This window comes from Ambystoma mexicanum, chromosome 2p (assembly GCF_040938575.1).
Source record: "Ambystoma mexicanum isolate Mex_15411 chromosome 2p, UKY_AmexF1_1, whole genome shotgun sequence".
In the NCBI taxonomy this organism is placed as follows: Eukaryota; Metazoa; Chordata; class Amphibia; order Caudata; family Ambystomatidae; genus Ambystoma; species Ambystoma mexicanum.
In genome coordinates, this window is record NC_090923.1 from 238090222 (window position 1) to 238105432 (window position 15211).

At 46.6% G+C, this 15211-nt stretch overlaps 1 protein-coding gene across 3 annotated transcripts in view; it reads right to left on the minus strand.

The window, feature by feature from the left end:
- TRNT1 (tRNA nucleotidyl transferase 1) overlaps positions 1-15211 on the minus strand; it is a 212791-nt gene that overhangs the window by 75124 nt on the left and 122456 nt on the right. For all 3 annotated transcript variants that reach the window (XM_069643520.1, XM_069643521.1, XM_069643522.1), the window contains one exon: positions 13789-13982. In XM_069643520.1, coding sequence (XP_069499621.1) covers positions 13789-13982 — 194 coding nt within the window. The remainder of the gene's footprint in view (positions 1-13788; positions 13983-15211) is intronic.

Below are 15211 nucleotides of genomic sequence, written 5' to 3' on the forward strand. Positions count from 1 at the left end.
TCTCACTCTCCACGTAAAAATGAAAAAGTCCTAGAGTCCAGCAAAAGAGCTGGGGGTCTCTAAAATACAGAGCAATTAGCACATTTTTGAGAATTCTCTCTAATAGGGCTGTTGAAAAATATGTATGCTGCAAAAGTAGATCTCTGCAACTGTTAATGTGCAAAATCTGTCACTTCAAAATCTGTAACCTGAACTGTATTCTCTGCAACTGTAAAAGTTCAATATCTGTCACCCCATGTCTCTGTAACTACAATTCCTGTACCCCTTGCTCTAAGTATGTACATCCCTCTTTGTAACCAGCAAGTACCATCATAATCATGTAACCTACACCGTGATACCTCTGGGTTTGTGCGTATTAACAAATGTAATAAATAAATAAAATAGTTTCTTCTTGTGGGAGGACAAGGAGGATAAATAGTGTGAATCGCTTAGTGAGTGCCAGCGTGTCTTTGTTTTCTTACGGTGCATGCCCTCCATCTTGGGCGTAGGGCCTTCAGTGTCTGGGGCCCCACAACCTGACACTCGATTGCGCCTGAGATTTTGATGAAGGCCCCTGTTAGGGAGAATTTTTATTTTAGTGCTAAATTGCTATAGATTTTTCATAAGGTCTAAATACCTTTTCTTGTGTGAACTACTGCTACCAAGAATAGTAAAGTTAAATTGACTTTACTTACCTTTTCCCTTTCTAGGTCCAGCTCACACCATTTTATGTAGAGTGCTGGGGTTTACTTAGAAAGCGCTTATCCTACCTACTCATGTAACATTTTGTATGTTACCCTCACTACCTTAATTGTCTGGTGGCAGTGGTTTAGTTCTCCTACCTTTGTGCTTTTCTACCGCAGGCGGAATCCTCAGCTGCAGTATAACACCCATGGGTGACAATTTTGTCAAAATGGGCCTGGTCGTCTTTTTTCGTCATTTTCTGTTTGCAAGGTCTTTTACTCTGCATGCCAGGACAGGTTTGAGCCCGTTGGTTGTTTTGCCTTTGGCGGGTTTCAGTACTGAAACCTGCCTCTGGCTCCAGTGTGTCTCGAAGGGCAGGAAATGGGGGAGGTTCCGGAAACTCCCCTGCCCTTTTTCTTTAGGAATGTCTGAATGCACCCAGTCCTGATTGGTTGGCTGGCTGGCTGGCTGTCCTTTCAGGACAGACACCCTGCTGTTTGAGTGACAGCTAGGCTGTTTATAAGGCAAAGGTTTTGGGACTGAGGACAGAGTCGACCACTGGGAAGAAGAACCCGACAAAGAAACCATGAACAAAGCTTGCTGTATCCTCCTGGACCTTTGAATTGGCCGATGAAGTCCTGCTGCTGTGCTCAAACTCCTGTGACAAGAGACGCTCCAGAAGGGACGACTTCTTCCATTCGGTTAGTTGGACCAACTAACCCTGAAACAAACTCCACTGGACCATCTTCCCGTCTGGCTGTACTTTTTTGCTGCTGCAATAACCAAGTGCCAGGGGTCGAGAAATTTGTAGTCGAGTGCAATGTCTGTGATCTGGCCAGAAGCTCCAGGAGTCTCCCCAGGACCTTCCAGAAGCAGGACGACCAGAGCTCGAGTCCCTTCACTAGAGTGCAGGACTCAAGGAGTGAAGGAAGCCCAACCAGTATCCAAGATCTGCTGTGGTGCTGTTTACTGAGCGCTGAAACTGCAAAGTGCCGCTGATCTGATAAGAGCCCTTATCTGCCGCCGACCTCTGAATTGCTGCCGCAGGAGTCCTTCAGACGTCCTCCCTCTTGTCCACACAACTGAGGCCCAGGAACCCAGGATCTGCATCACTGCAACCAGACAGAAGCCAGCTGGACCACTCTTCTTCTAACCAAAGGTACTGTTCTGACTTGGGATACGCTTCTCAGTTGAGACTTGCAGTAGCTACTTTGCAAGTGTAACAGCATGTGACCCTAGAGTGATTTTTCTTCAACAAACTCTCTAACGTTGTGCAAGACTTTGCTATCTAAGAAGGGCCTCAGCTCCACAGACTGTGATCAAATTGACTTTGGCTGTCCTGGCTCCCTGCAGACTCTTCTAGACCATTTGACTTTGATACTTACTGTCCCTCATAGGCGATAACTTGGTTTCTATTATTGCTGGGAAAGGTTTTTATCTAGACTTCATTTGAAGATTTAAGTGCTCACATGCTCTGAAAACCAGTTTAACCTTTTTCCTTCCCTTAACCTTTCCTTTCTACACACCTTAGAATCTCCAAAGTATACTAGTGATATATAAATGCCATTACTGTCCTAGTAAGTGAAGTCACCCCAGGGTGTAGGAAGTGTGTAAGAAGCATCTCTAAAGAATATCTACTAGCTTTGTGTTGATTCTGGAAAGGTATTTTAAAGTATATTTGTTTGTTAGATATATTGCCATTTTAAAGGAATACTTATTTAAAAACTACTGTTAACTAAATAAATAATTATTTATAACAAAAACCTTGAGTGTAAGTGTTACTTGGCTACTTGTATTTGTGGATTTCATTGCTACAGCTCTACAGCTCCCATTTACCCCTCTTGAGATAAGCATGGCTGCTCAGTCACACTACCAACTTGTGTAGTACAGGCCTATACCAAAAGGTGGGTTACCTAATACCAAGAGGACAAGTGTTGTGTAGTTTCACACAGGGTTACTACATCTATTCTTGCCTAACAGCTGTCCGAGGGCCACTTTTGCCTATTGTTCGACAGGAACCGCACTGCTCAATGTCATGTTCCACCCCAAGACAACACACGCAAATACGGTGCAGGTCCATGGACACCTACGAGCCACTGCCCTTACAATGCTTGAAACAAGAGGTTATATGGCTCGACATATCGGCATTGTTGGAAAAAAACTCACTGCAGAGAATATCGTGTTCCGATCAGTGCACGGAAAAAAGGTACTGAAGTATCTACTGATATGTCTATTATCAACGCCACGCCTGGAGTCAGAGTGGTGCTGTCCAGTCATGATGGAGCCGACGATAGACGCCGAGCTGCATTATACTCTGTCGAAAAGGTTTACGAGCAGGTCACGCTGGAGGGCATATTCATCAGATGAGGAATCTGCGAGAGAATGCTATCCACTGAAGCATTTATTTTTGACTTTGAAGATTAAATATGCCATTGTTACCTCAATTAGGAGGATATATAAAAGAGGAAGACGCAACTTATTTAGGACAATAGGTTATGTGATAGAGGGTGTATATTAGGTGTGGTGTGGTAGTTTTCTTGTCTACCAAGTAGACCCATTGTTTAATAGCACGTCATCAGTACTTCCGATTATTTTTTATGAATGACGGTGCAGTAGCGATTGATGGACACACTTTTGTTGCTACAGACTTTTATTCAAATGAAAAGTAGGGTTAGAGAAAGGCCACCTGCCTCAACATTAATCCCAAATGGGTCAGCCAAAATGTCAAAATAAAAAGAAGTCCACTGTTGTGTCAAAAGCCCCAACTTTAGCCCTCACACAAATAACTCAATAGAAGGTGCAAAAGGGTTATCTCCTCCTTCTCTCGACTTCCCACAATATTCACAAATCCCTGGGGCAACTATTCTCCTTCCCTGGTTTCCTTTCCACTTCCTTGAAGAGCCGAGAGAATATCTTCGTTATCTTAGCTTTGCCAATGTTCACAAATCCCAGTGGTCGTCTGCCTTCCCCAGGTTTCTCTTCCTTTGCACAGCCAATCGGCTTCACTCTTCTCTCCAGTACTGTGACTAAGAAGAGGAGTAATGATCGCTGTTCTTATATGGGTGGGAGTCCCGAAGTTGCTTGATTTCAACAGTTCTCTCTTTAGGTAGACTTGGTGCATTCTCCTGCCAAGTACTACCTCTTGCACAGCCAATTTGGTTCACCTTTCTACCAGGTACTTTGACTATGAGGATGAGCAACTGATATATTTCTTTTTTTAAAATAAATTTGTTTATTGGTTTAATAACATGAGGTAAACAAGAAAAAAAACAATATCATTAGCGATTGGTCAAGCATATCAAGGAAATACCCAAACCCACCCCCCCCCACCCTAAGACTACGGTTAGTTCACTGTTCCTCTCTAGTCCGTGCCCGCGTCGGGCAACTCTCTCCACTCCGCTCCGTATTATCCGCCTCAGGGTGGAGCAAGGGCACCGTCAGGGCCACCCAACGGTGTAGCTCATCGCTGGAATCTAGCCTTTGCACATAGATAGCCGTTTCCCACGCAGCGGTTTCAGCTATAATCCACTTCGTAAGGTCTCCCCACCATTGGGGCATATGTGGACCTCTGGGGCTTTTCCACCCCATGGCAATACGTCTTTTGGCTGTTATGTATATAAGATCTGTGAGCTTGGTTAGGGGTTTGTTCTTCCTGTTTCGCCTATATCTGCCCAGGATACAGGCTGTAGGCTCGTCCACCTCAACTTCGATGTCTGCGCCGGCCACTCTGTCCTTCACTTGTGACCAGAACTCCCCGATCACTGGGCAGCCCCAGAACATGCGAGTCATTCCTGCCCTGGGTTCACTGCATTTGGGGCATAATTGGGTTCCAGGACCTGTGAATCTTGATATGGCTTCAGGTGTGAGGTACGCTCTATTGGTGATGTACAGCTGGATAAGCTGCAAGCGGGCGTTCCTGGAAACTTTCTTATGGTAGTGGGTTATGTCACCCCAATCTTTGTCTTCAAAAACAAGGCCCAGTTCAGTTTCCCACTTACTCCTGCATTTAAGGTCCCCCCTGGTCGTACAGGGCCTCGTAGATTCGTGTGGTTTCATGGCCCCCCTCAGCGGAGTTCAGTATCGTTTCGATGCATTCATTTTCTTCAGTCAGGTCGGCAGCGACCGGCCATCTCCTGTACAAGGCCTGTACAACCACCCTGTGCAACAGGAACTGTCCTGCCGGAAGGCACGTGGCCTCACAGAGTTCCGAGAATCAAGTCCCCAAGCGTGGCGACCCCGAGGGGCTCCCATTGTGTGCGTGTTTCAAGTTGCCCCCAAGAGTGATTAGCCATAAGTGCAGCAATGGGGATCTGTGGAGAGAACGGGTCGTCCGACCCAACCAGCTTGCAGGCCCTTTTCCAAAGCCGGATCCCGAGCTTGGCGAGGTAAGGGCAGTGTCTCGTAGCACCCTCCCCGGCCCACAGTATGTCTCTTAGTAACAACCGGGGGAGGGCCAGTTGGAGGAGGCGAGTGTCCGTCGTGCTCTCATCGGCCATCCATTGCGTGACATGTCTTAGCTGGCTGGCAAGGAAGTACAGCTCAAAGTTGGGGATCTTAAGTCCGCCCCTTTCGTATGGTCTTTGGAGAGTCTCCAACGCCACCCTATGCCTACCTCCCTGCCAGAGGAAGCCCCTACAGAGTTTGTTGAGATCTTTGAAGAATAAGGGGGGGATGTTGAAGGGGACGTTAGTGAAGTTACGTAGTAGGTGGGGAAGGGCGACCATTTTAAGGAGACCAGCCCTCCCGGCCATCCGAAAGCGGGAGCCGACCCCAGAATTCCATGGATTTCGTGAGAGAGTCTTTGGCCCGTACGGTATTAAGGATGTGTTCTGTGCCGGGGTTGCGGTGTATGGTTATCCCCAAGTATTTGAAAGATGTTGCCTGCCATTCGAGATCTAGAGGGGGGAGGGATCTGTATTCATCAGTGTAAAGTGCTGCAAGGGGGTAAAGGCAAGATTTGCTCCTGTTAATCTGGATCCCGGTGAGCTTGTGGAAGCAGTCCAGGGTTTCCAAGATGTAGGGTAGGAGGTGCTCAGGGTCTTGAGGGCACAAAAGGGTGTCGTCAGCATACATAGAGATGAGGTGGGTCACCCCGTCTATCTTAATGCCTCCATCCCCATATTCCTGTCTCAGGTAGGCCGCCACTGGTTCCGTGGCAAGAATGTATAACATGGGGGACAGAGGGCACCCCTGGCGGGTGCCCCTGTGTAGGGACCATTTAGCGGAATAGGTTTTCTTGGTGCGTACTCTCGCTGTGGGGTTAGCATAAATTAGCTGGGTCCACTTTAGGAATACAGGGCCTATTCCCATTTTGGCCATGGTGGCATACAACCAGTCCCACCTCACGGAATCAAAAGCTTTGGTGGCATCTAGTGATGCCACTGCAAGTTTCTGCGGCCTTCCCTCAGTGCTATAAATGACATGATGTAACCTGCGCAGGTTCTCGGTGATGGAGCGCCCCGGGACGTATCCAGTTTGGTCTTGATGGATCAACAGAGGGATTACTCTGCGCAGTCTATTCGCAAGCAGGGCAGTAAGGATCTTGCAGTCTACGTTAAGCATAGAGAGGGGCCTGTATGAACCACAATCTGCCCCGTCCCTCCCTAGTTTAAGTAAGGGTATAATCACGGCCTCACTCATGGAGTCCGGGAGGGTACCACGCTCGAGGGCCTCATTAAAGACCTGGGCCAATATTGGGGTGAGTGTTTCCTCATAGTTCTTGTAAAATTCCCCCGGGAGACCATCCGAACCCGGGGTTTTCCCAGCTGGTAGCGATCTATTTACCACCTTGACCTCGTCGGGGGTGACAGGCTCGTCAATGGTCTCAGCCAATTGCGAGTCTAATTTAGGTAGGTCAATGACGTCAAGGGCGTCTTCGATCCTGGTGTCAGAGGGGGGCGGGGCTTCGGAGTACAGGCTACGGTAGAAGTTGGTAAAAACCGAATTGATTTCTTGTTGGGTATGTACGGCGGTGCCGTCAGGTGTGAGTATCTGGCAGATGGGTGGCCTGGGGTTCTCCCTTTTATAGAGCCAAGCTAAGATTTTCCCCGGCTTGTCTCCCAGAGCATGGATTCTCTCTGTGTGCTTGGCGTAACTCAGTTTACCGAGGGATTCCCAATGAGTTAGGCAGGTTTGTCCAAGTTCGGCCATTTTTTGTAATTGGTCAGGGGATGGGTCAGCCCTGCCTTCGAGCATACTCAGGTCCCTCTCTGCACGCTCAAACAAGGATGTAATGGATCTCTGAGCTCCCCCAACTGCTGCGATCATCTCGCCCCTCATGACCACCTTAAATTGTGCTCAAGTATCAGACGCTTTTGCCAATATTCCACAGTACTATATTTTATGCGTCCCTTGAATGCAGTGTCGAGTAGGGCCTCAGCCCTCAGCCTCCATGTGGGTACAGGGGATTTAGGCGGGAACACCTCCCAGGTTACCAATAGGGGAGAGTGATCAGACTGCACCCTAGGCAGGTAGCGCGCATCAACAAATATGGACTGTTGCGTTAGGCTGAGAAAAATGTAGTCCAGCTTGGTGTGTACGGCGTGAGGTGGGGAGTAGAAGGAATACTCAAGTTGCTCAGGGTGCTGGACCCTCCATAGGTCACTGTCTTCCAACTGTTGGATTAGTTTGGAAAGTATTTTGTCTGGAGGGGAGGGGCGATCTTGTTTGTTATCTGAGCTGTCCAGTAGAGGGTCAAGGGTACAGTTGTGGTCACCCCCATATCATAATTCTGTCCACATATGGGTTGAGTCGCGTATAAAGGGAATGGAAGAAGGCAGTCGCGTCATGGTTGGGTGCGTAAGTGCTGACCAGGCATACCTCTTTGCCCTCGATGGAGCCGCACACCACCACCATCCTACCTTCGTTGTCGGTCTTAGTGCTAGTGAGTTTAAAAGGAACAGTGGGGGCAATCCAAATCAGAACCCCTCTGGCGTAGGAGGAGTAAGCCGAACCTATTAGGGTACCACGCCAAGTTTTGGCCAGGGCTTCCAGTTTCTTGGCAGTTAAGGGAGTCTCTTGCAGCCTGGCGATTCCGACCTTGCATCTTTTCAGGTAGGTTTGGACACGCCGTTGTTTAAGGAAGCTGTTCAGGCCTCTGACGTTCCAAGTAACGACCCTTATTGTGTCAGCCATAGGCGTAGTGTGGTTTATTGTATGTAACAGGTGGAGCTCGAGGTCTTGATGGTGCTGCGTTGCATGTGAATTGTTCCCGTGGTCTCGATATATCCCAGTGTACGTCCCCAACTTGTGCAAAAACTCCCCTATTAAAACCAGCCCCCCCCTTTAACTGTGATATCCCCAAACATAGAACTGGCCCAGCGAGGGTACCCTAGCTATGACTGTCCCGTTTCTGCTCCGTCGGACCGTGCATTGGTCTCCAGGTGCCCTACGGGCGGGTATATATACCCAAAAGGAAGAAACATTCAGGGGGTGGAGTGAACTTGGACTCTGGGTCTCCGCAAGGAGGATCCATTCAGCGTAGAGGTTCAAACAAAAATATAGTTCGCACCAGGATGACAGGAGGATCGTTATCTCGGTCTCCGCTTCCTTTCCTCAATATCAGGGATCTGTAAACCATCCATCCAGTCCATGGCCTGAGCCGGAGTGTCGAACAGGTGCGCCTTATTGTTATGCAGCACTTGAAGCCTAGAAGGATACAGGATATAACGCAGCCCGGCGGCTGCAACTGATATATTTTCGTTATGGATGAGAGTCACAGACTCACCAGTCTTCAGTACTTCTTCTAGGTAGGTGGGTTTACTGTCCTGCCAAGCACTACCATATATTATCATAGATGTAAAGTTTCTTCAATATTGCTTTCAGGGTCCCAGACCCTAGGTTTGGGGTATTTCTCTCCGTTCTCTGCTTGCCACCACCTTTTCACTGCTTCCCATCGTCTTTCTACCCCTACACAGAACTGTTTTTGTGGTTTGTGATGAAATCTGCCTTCTTCCAGCTTCCGCTGCCAGCCGAGGGACTTGTGGTGCTTAGGGAGGCTTTATTTGGTCTGCGGCGTGTCCGCAACACCAACTGTCTATCTGGAAGCTGTTGTGCTTCCCAAGCATTAGGACCACCTGTGTCCGCCAGCCTGCCGTTATTTCCACAGTCTCAGAACAGCCACTGGAGCCTACGGCTTCTTCCCCAGCGTCCCGGCTTTCTCCCAGTCTCCGGCAGACACAAGGCCTTCCTTCCAGCTCCTCCAGGGAGAACTGGTCTTTGTGGCAAGTCCTTCTTTCCTTTTTATTCCATTGCCGAGTTTGGCTAGATTGACTAGGCTGGTCTGCTTACTGTGGTTCCGGAGGGTGCTCTTCTGCACTCCACGCACCTTCATTGTCTGTACATTTATTTTAAGATGTCATAATTGTTCTTTTTTCATCTCAGTACTATTTAGGGGAAGGTTAAGGTTCTACTTTGCTCATATGCATAGAAGTATGAGAGACTCCAGGATTCTGGAGAGGGCGAGAGAGCAGGCACAGGGGTTGAAATATTTCAAAAAGGTAGAAGGCGCTCCTCTCCAGAAAGAACCTGGCATGATAATCTGTTCTGAGATGAGAGTTTGCAGCACACGCTTTTTGCTCACTGTACCTTTCACATGTTATCATGCCATGTTCTTTCTGGAGAGGAGCGCCTGCTACCTTTTTTTAAAATATTTGCAAGGAACTTGGGGTTGGTCACCCTGAGTTACCTGGGGGCAACCAGACGTGGACTCCCTGCTCACTGTGCTCAGAGAGGCACAGCTTCACCTCACTGATGAAGCCCAACAAGGCTGAAACACGTGTATGGGGTTGCTGGTGGTACTCTTGTTCAGAAAGGAATTGCCATAGCATTTCGGTGCTGGACTGCCCATGTGGGCGGGACAAAGACTGATATGCAAATGGATATTTCCCATCTGTGAAAGGTACAGTGAGCAAAAAGCGTGTGCTGCAAACTCTCATCTCAGAACAGATTATCATGCCAGGTTCTTTCTGGAGAGGAGCGCCTGCTACCTTTTTTAAAAATGCAGGGGTTGAAATATACTGCGTCACTCCTAAGGTGTCATCAGTCATCCCATAAGGGTTTTCCCTCCCCAGCTGATCCTCCCGCAGTGCACCACCCCAGAGGAATTATTGTACTGTGACTGAACCTCCCTGGCCATATGAGAATGGTCCTCCCCCATGGTTGAAGGGATGACATCCAAGGATTCGTCACATGACCTATTTTTATTGTAATCTAATTATTTTATTGCGCCACTCCCCATCAGGCCTCAGGACGCTCACAAGACAGACTAAGAGTCAGCAAAGAATAATGCAAAGGAGTAACATACAGTTTAACCTATTCCTCTATCTAACAGGAATGTCTTTAGAGGTTTCATTATATTATTTTGAAATGTACAGCATTCCATGTTGCAGTAAGCAAGAAGCACACTAAATCAAATACTTGTAATGTAATAAAATAAAAACGTTCTTCCACCATGCCTGTGGTAATCTAGCGTAGTCTGTAACTATGATGCGGGGAGCGTGGTGGCTCTGCATTCAACAAGGTCACCATTTCTGCAAGCCTCCTGGTACTACTTATGTCCATTATCAAAATAACCTGAACCACTGACTTAGCCTTGTTGGTTTCTATGCACAAACGCTTCTTAACTTTAAATCTCTCAAAAAGTACTTGAAATATTTAATTACCTGTAAATATGTATTTAATAATTCCTCATAATGTGGTTTCTAGGAGTTTTTAAAGTACTCACTTGATTATGTCCATCTACCTGAGATTTTATATACATTTCTGTGTAAAATGGACTACTCATCAATCTTTAAAGGCCTTTTAAAGTAGTTCAAAATTGCATTAACCTATATAATTTCTTTACCATTGGTTTTATAGATAACTTACTGTTTTTATAATATGTTTGCTTATGTTTAGTACTTACCTGTCAATGTGTGTATTTCTTGACAATTTACTTTAACACTAAAGAGTATGGACCTCATTCATGGAACTATCTGCACAGAAAAAAAATTGTACTTGTGCGCCCAACCGCACGCAAAACCGCCTTCGCCGATTCATGGAATCGAATGCGCCGTACTTTTCCTGGACTTGCGTCGAGTTTGCGCTGGCTCGGCGCGTCTGTGCGAGCCGTCGAGGGACTTGCGCGAGACTACGAGCAGAGCGTGGGCGTGGCTTGCGCAGAGGGCTGGTAAAGGGCAGTACACCAAAAATGGGGAAGAACTTGCAAAAAAGTGGGCGTTCTGAGGGACGCCTGCAGGAAGTCCCTTGCATGCCCACAATTGCGCAGCACAAGACATATTTATGGATTCGATCGCACAAAGATCTCGGCTGGGAAATGGCCAGGCATGTCCTTCATACGATCTGCTACCTGAAGGTAGGCGTAATTACACTTGCGCGGAAAAGTTGATGCACGCAGGTCGGGTTGTAGGTCCGATTTCGGGGTGCATGTACTTAACCGGGATTTGATGTGACGCAGGGGTGCGCATAAGCAGTGTAGCGGGAAGCAGGAATGTTTTACGGGGGTTTGCATGCAGATTTCTCGAGTTATTGCAGACTTTTTATACACATGTTGTCAAGGTGCCGGATACAGTTACGGGGGACCCGTGGAGGGGCCCTGAATCGCAAGCATGCTTACGGGGGAAACCCACGCACTGTTTGAAGGGTGTGTGTATTCGTGCCCTCAAAGGCAGGTATAAACCTCAGAATATTTTTGTGTCTGTCTAAAACAGACCGGGGAAAGCAAAACCCAAATTAACACTTTATGAATGACTCAAAGTTATTCTAGGTAGGTAAAACCTAATGCAGACTTATTCTGGACAGGCTAACATCAAGTCAGGGGACGAAAGACCCAGTTGGGGACACTCATACATTTAGCCTAACAGGAATAGTGAAGTGAAACGAACAGCATTACTTTTGGGAAGAGGCACAACCAAATAAACCCTTGTATCTACTTTCTGTTAGAATGGCGAAACAGTTTCTAAGGAAAGAAAGTGTTTACATATACTTTTCAGAATGGCAAAACATTTCTAAGGCAAGTAATAACTTTTTAACAGTTCACTCTGAGTTATAGTTAACAACCAACTTATTTTGCAAGTAAGTAACTTTTAAACACTTATTCTCTTTTCTAGGAAAAATACCCACTCCTTAGAAGTCTTTTCCTTATTCTTGGAGCATGAGCATTCAGTGGCAGAAGGGGCGTCACTAGGGTCTAGTGTCCAATAGGTAGGTCAGTAGAAAAAGTCAGAGTTGCTAAGGAAGACTGTTCGAACAAGTAAGTACTTTACTTTAGAGTTAGTTGAGGGTTCAGCGGCTTCACAGAAGACACCCTAGAAGGATTCCAGTACGGGCATGGGTGCACGGGACGAGAGGACACTGAATCACAGAAAACACCCGAAAACTACACAGGAAACCCCAAAACTATACAGGAATCACAAGAGACTTAACATTAGTATACCCAAGCCAGCACAGTACCTCAGCACAGAACAAGATTTTGCAGCAGGAGGACTTCAGGATCTGCAGCCAAAAACCTGGTTGTTGAATTCCTTCATGAAGAAGACAGCACACTGGAAGGACTTTTGCAGCAAGGATCACAATGAAGGCTCTAGATGAGTTTTTCCTCACGTCTGGAGAGCTGCTCTGTGGATTTGGCACCTTTTTCAGGAGCACAGAAGAAGACAGAATATCGCTGGTCTGATTGTCGTTTGCAAGGTTCAGCACTCTGTTGAGGGGACTTTCAGACTGGAATTGTGCCTCTGGAGATGCAGCAGGATGCCCACGAAGTTTCAGCAAGATTCAGAATTCGGAAAACCATGCACCTTGTGTATAGGCGCTATATAAATAAACCATCATATCATATCACTGCACAATGCCCCGAGGTCCCAGGGTATTGTGGTATTGCAGCCTCGCAAGGTAGCAGCACTCCGTGGGATGACTCAAAATGCAGGTCTTCATGGGACCCACCAGGCTCTGGGTCGGGGTCAACATTTTCAGAGTGCCAAGGTCGATTGGAAGGAAGGGCTACAGCAGGCTCCGGTTACACACCAGGCTCTCCGGTCGCTGGTTTTGGTTCCAGTGGTCGACTACATCTTCAGCTTCCAGGATGCAGAAACCCAGCCAATCATACAGCCTTGCAGCATTCAAACTTGGGGGGTGGAGGGGGGGTGAGGTGGCAATCCCTTCAGGACAGCCAGCCTCCCAGTTTGAACTGGAATCTGGTACTCAGGCTATAAGACAAAGGGCTGCAGAGTTTTAGACTACTCCCTCGCTTCCTGCCTTCACAGACTCTCCTGGGCAGGGAGTCCACAGGACTCCTGCCGAAGATAAAAATCACACAAAGGTATTTCTCCTCCTGGATGGCAGGGGAAGGGACAAGAAAGGACAAGGAACACTAAAATGGCGAAAAAACAAGACATGGGCCATTTTGGTAAAATGAGCATCCATGGGTGCCTTTACCGGGACTGTGCAAACAGCCTGTGGTAAACACCAAATTAATAAAAAGGTTCACTGCCACCAGCCATTAAATGTAAGTTTGTCCTTGTAACAGAAATGTTACATTTAAAATGAGAAATGGGATACTCAGTATCTCCTCAGCACTCCACATAAGGTGGGGGGGTTCTGGTCTCATCTAATTAAATGAAAAAGGGATCAAAAAATCCTTTATACCCTTGGGAACTGTATTTCTCACAAGGGTAGCCATGGAAAGTTAAAAGGGGAGCCCCTAGGGCAACCCAGCAACATTAAGCATGTATTGCCAAAAGGTTATCAAAGAGGATAACTTTTAAAAGACACTATGGAGAGTCTTAAAAATGACACCCATAAAAAGAGTAAAAGATTCTGTGAGAGTGGGAAAAGGTACCCACTCACAGAGGTATAACGAAAAATAATCCACCAGTAAAACCAAAAGGTTCTGGGTTGACAGAGGTCAGGAAGATTTATCAGTGCTATGAAAATCGTATCCAACAGCCGTCACTAGGGGACAACTGGAAATATCGTAATGAAACATTTACCAGTGAAATAAGTAATATCTGGAATGCACAAATATGACTGAAATGCTTGTTATGTATGGTTGCTAAATAGCCTGGATAAGTATCACTTTTTCATTCGGAGATGAACCTCAAAGTCCAGAAGTCGAACGGCAACACTTACCCATGTAAGGAGCCACACCCAGTATGTACATCATATGAACCAAGTGATTTGTATGTTTTCCGACTAAGATCTTTTTTAGCTCCATCCAAATGCGCTCTCCCGATATTGCAGCCATGCCCTTTGCATTCTTCTCAATTGCTTGCAAGGTCATAGGATCGTGGTCATCTGCATTTTCGGCTATTCTCCCATAAAACCTGTAAAGCAAGATTTGAGATATGTAGTGTGCATATTGTAAACGTCCAACTAAACACTTGAAAGAAGCTATGCATTAGTGTGTAAGCCAATCAAGGTCATAATCAGCAGTATATTACAGGACCTGGGGAAAACAATATTTCAGTCTGTCAGCAGAAAACCAGGATTTGACACCGGAATCCAAGCACAACATTGTTTTTGTTGAACAACTCACAGTACTGAAAAGAAAGATGGGAAACAATCTCCTCTCCATCCATCTTACATAACATACCACTCAACAGGAAAGTCATTATCTGCGTTTGGCTACTGACAGAAAATGAGGATTATCAAGTGTTAGGGAGAATTCTCATTTCTGTGTTAATTCCCTTCAACCTTAGAGGCCCCCAGCTCTTTTGCTGAACTCTAGGACTTTTAATTTTTAATCCTGCAGAGAGTGAACCCTTCTCACTTTCTCATGTGTTTTTGATTTAACCTCTGTGTTCCTATGACTTGGGAGTTTGCCAAACTCCATAGGCATCACCTTTTTGGGTTGTGACACACAGCACCTCCAGTGCAGTGTCACAGAGAAGTCCTTTAGATTTCTCTTAAAGTTTAAATACCATCTCTTGGATAAACTACTGTTTCCAAGAGTAGTAAAGTGAAATTGACTTTACATACCTTTTTCTCTTTGTAGACCCAGCACACACCATCTTATGTGGCGTGATGGAGGGGTTACTTAGTATCCCATTTGTCTACTTTCTCATGTAACATTTATATGTTACCCTCGCTACAATTAATTGCTGGTGGCAGTGGTTTATTTTTCCTACCATTGTGCGTTTGAATTTTTTTTTTAAAATGTGTTTATTTATAACTCAACACACAGGAGCATATACATTCACAGTACTTATAGCATCTCAAGACATGTAAGGCACAAAACCCCCCTCCCTCTCCCTTTTAAGTCCCTCGGTGAGCACTGTACCTGGGCCTAGTCGGCCTGGTCCGGTAGTGGCGAGGGATCGTCCATAGAATGAAGGGCTCTCGCAATCAGGCGTGGCTTAAATGTCAGGGCTGGAAAGTTCTGGTCATAGTCCAGCACCGGAGCCCAAATATCCATGAATCGGTGGAGCAGTCCTGCTTTAGCTGCCGTGACCTTCTCAGCGATCAGGATGTCCCAGAGTTTGATCCAGCAGAGGGTCATCAAGGGACCATCTGCGGATTTCCAAGTGCGGACCACCGTGATTTTGGCTGTCAG